The sequence below is a fragment of the Nannospalax galili genome, unplaced genomic scaffold (assembly GCF_000622305.1).
Source record: "Nannospalax galili isolate Female #2095 unplaced genomic scaffold, S.galili_v1.0 scaffold3567, whole genome shotgun sequence".
NCBI lineage: Eukaryota > Metazoa > Chordata > Mammalia > Rodentia > Spalacidae > Nannospalax > Nannospalax galili.
In genome coordinates, this window is record NW_008356323.1 from 10982 (window position 1) to 13765 (window position 2784).

The 2784-nt window shown below is 53.0% G+C and overlaps 1 protein-coding gene across 2 annotated transcripts in view; it reads left to right on the forward strand.

Moving 5' to 3' along the window:
• LOC103751171 (granzyme B-like) overlaps positions 1 to 2182 on the forward strand; it is a 12849-nt gene extending 10667 nt beyond the window's left edge. Inside the window, exons 2-5 of one of the 2 annotated variants that reach the window (XM_029556888.1) lie at positions 68 to 218; positions 646 to 788; positions 1088 to 1338; positions 1934 to 2182. In XM_029556888.1, the coding sequence (XP_029412748.1) occupies positions 68 to 218; positions 646 to 788; positions 1088 to 1338; positions 1934 to 2077 (689 nt within the window). In that variant the 3' untranslated portion in view covers positions 2078 to 2182. Of the gene's footprint in view, positions 1 to 67; positions 219 to 645; positions 789 to 1078; positions 1339 to 1933 lie in introns of both variants that reach the window. The other variant, XM_029556889.1, reaches the window with a different exon arrangement.
• Positions 2183 to 2784: the final 602 nt, after the last annotated feature.

Below are 2784 nucleotides of genomic sequence, written 5' to 3' on the forward strand. Positions count from 1 at the left end.
GAGTCATCACATAAATCCCATCTGCTGGATTGGCAGGTGCCCACAAGAAGGCTGGGTTTCTCTACAGGGGAGATCATCGGGGGATATGAGGCCAAGCCCCACTCCCGTCCCTACATGGCCTTGGTCCAGTTCCTTGATGAGAATTTTGTGGAGAACCAGTGTGGGGGCTTCCTGATACGGGAGGACTTTGTGCTGACCGCTGCTCACTGTTTCGGGAGGTGAGAAGCAAGGAACAGTCCATACACTCCTGGAACATTCCACAGGGACCCCTGTCTTCTTCCTTAGATGCTCCCTGGGATGCTAGGAATGCATGTGGATTCCTTCAGGGACGAGACATGTGCCAGTCACGTCTCATGGAAAGAGACAGGCTGGCACCGGAGTCTGCTAAGTAATCAAGCATGCGTGTTTAGGTCTAGGACAGCATTGCAATACAGTCTGAAAACTATTGCATGTGCTTCCTTGGGTTGTTTGGACTCTGATAAGCCCTGGTGCAGACACTGGGGCTTCAGAATTCCATCAGCTCACAGATAAGTAGCAGAGGCACAGTCACTCCTGTGTTAGAGCCCTACCCCTACCAGCCCTTCTCACCTCCTGGGCTGTATCCCTGACTCTGCATCCCTCCTCCACACTGTGCTCTCTGTGCAGCTCAATGAATGTCACCCTGGGGGCCCACGGCCCACAACAACAGGAGAAGACCCAGCAGGTCATCCCTGTGGCAAAACCCATTCGACATCCAGATTATAACCGTGAGAAGATAGTCAATGACATCATGCTGCTGAAGATGAAGCCTCCCAGCTGCCTTGGTCTGCCTTGGCTGCAGGCTTGTCCCTCCTACTCTGACCCGCCCCTTCCCTCCCTTCCTTCTATCCTGCCCTTCATGGTGTCCCAGCCCAGAAGGCCACTGGCTGAGCTGGACTCTTGTGCTTCTTCTCCCTCAGAGCTGCCTTGGTCTGCCACTGCAGGCTTGTCCCTCCTACTCTAATCCGCCCCTTCCCTCCCTTCCTTCTATCCTGCCCTTCATGGTGTCCCAGCCCAGAAGGCCACTGGCTGAGCTGGACTCCTGTGCTTCTTCTCCATCAGCTGAAGAGCAAAGCCCAGCGGACTAAGGCTGTCCAGACCCTCAAGCTGCCCACAGGCAAGGCCCAGGTGAAGCCAGGGAGTTTGTGCTATGTGGCTGGCTGGGGCGACACAGACGCAAGGGGAACACCCTCAAACACACTGCAAGAGGTGAAGATCAAAGTGCAGGCAGACCAGGTCTGTGAGTCCAGCTTTGCAAATTATGACAAGAACACTGAGATGTGTGTGGGAGACCCAAAGACAAATCATGCATTCTTTCAGGTGAGTCTGATTATCTGCCTCTCGTGGCTCTGTGGAGGGGAAGGGAGACTCTGGGACCTGGTGACACAAACAGCAAGGGACTCCTTCACCCACCAGCGTTGACCATTCTCTGAGAAAAGATCAGGAGCAGGTGGAACTGGGAATCAGCTAGGACCTCTGTTGAATCTGCTCTTCACAAGAAGGAGTTTGCACAAGCTAAAGTCCCAGGCTTAAGACACTGCTTCCTGAGTGTGTCATGACCAGGTGACTCTTCAGAGTGGGCACTTGACTTCTCAATGGCTCATGCCCCACACTGACATCAGGTGCATTCACCTCAGCCCTGTCCTTACATGGGAGCCTGGAGATGATGGTCCAACCCTCAAAGGGGGTGGATCACAGGACCTGGGGAGAGCACAGAGGCTGGCCCAGGGGTGAGGTGACACAGTAACTATGCCCATAGCCAGAGCTCAGAAGCCCAGGGCCGCAGGAGGGAACCTACCCTCTGAAGTTCACAATCAGAATGTATAAGTCATCGTTCTCTGAGTGCAGGCTTGGGATAAGAGGGAGGATAGGCCTGGGAGGAGAAACCAGCTCAGTTCTTCCCCTCTGTTCACAGGGGGATTCTGGAGGGCCCCTTGTGTGTAAGAACGTGGCCCAGGGCATTGTCTCCTATGGACGTAAAGACGGGACAACTCCAGGAGTGTGCACCAAAGTCTCAAGTTTTCTACACTGGATAAAGAAAACCATGAAACGCCCCTAACTACAAGAGACAAACTAGGCCTTTTATTTAACCATCTACCCTAGAGCTGAGTCCAGAACTGAACTAGGAGAGGTCTCTTAGCCCAATGCAATAAATGTCTCTTAGCCCAACAGGAAAGCTGGTTTGTTGTTTATTTGTCCACCTCCATCCACAGGTACCAACTCTAAGCTAGGCAGCCAGTGGCACAATTCTGATGTTTTTCTGCTCCAACCTCCCATCCCCAATGATGCGGGCTCAAAGCTCCTGCGAAACTCATACCCATTACCTATGTTTCTGCCCCAGTCTCTCCTGGGCTCTCCTTCTGATGGTCCTGAGTATCATCAAGAGAATACTTGGATGTCTCTTATCCTGGGGCTCAGGGTACATTTCTTATACCTGTGTTCTAGGAAGAAGAGAAAGGGAAGACACATGGGTCCTGGAGGCCAAGCAGACAGTGAGGCCACTGAGCCTTACCCCATTAGGGAGGGGAAGGGCCTTCCTGGGCAGAACATCTCTTTCCCACAGCTTCAGGATTCAGGTGCAGCTGTTTGAGTGGCTCCTTATTCTTATCTGGAATCTGTTTCCTTCCCCATCCTCCTCTTGAGAACAGGACAAGCTTGGTCTCCACCCTCCTGGCTTCCCCACTGTCCTCCATCCCAGCTCAGAGTTCTGAGTCTCCCAACTTCTGTGCTTCTCAGATCACGCTGATCTGAACAGGTTCCTTCCTC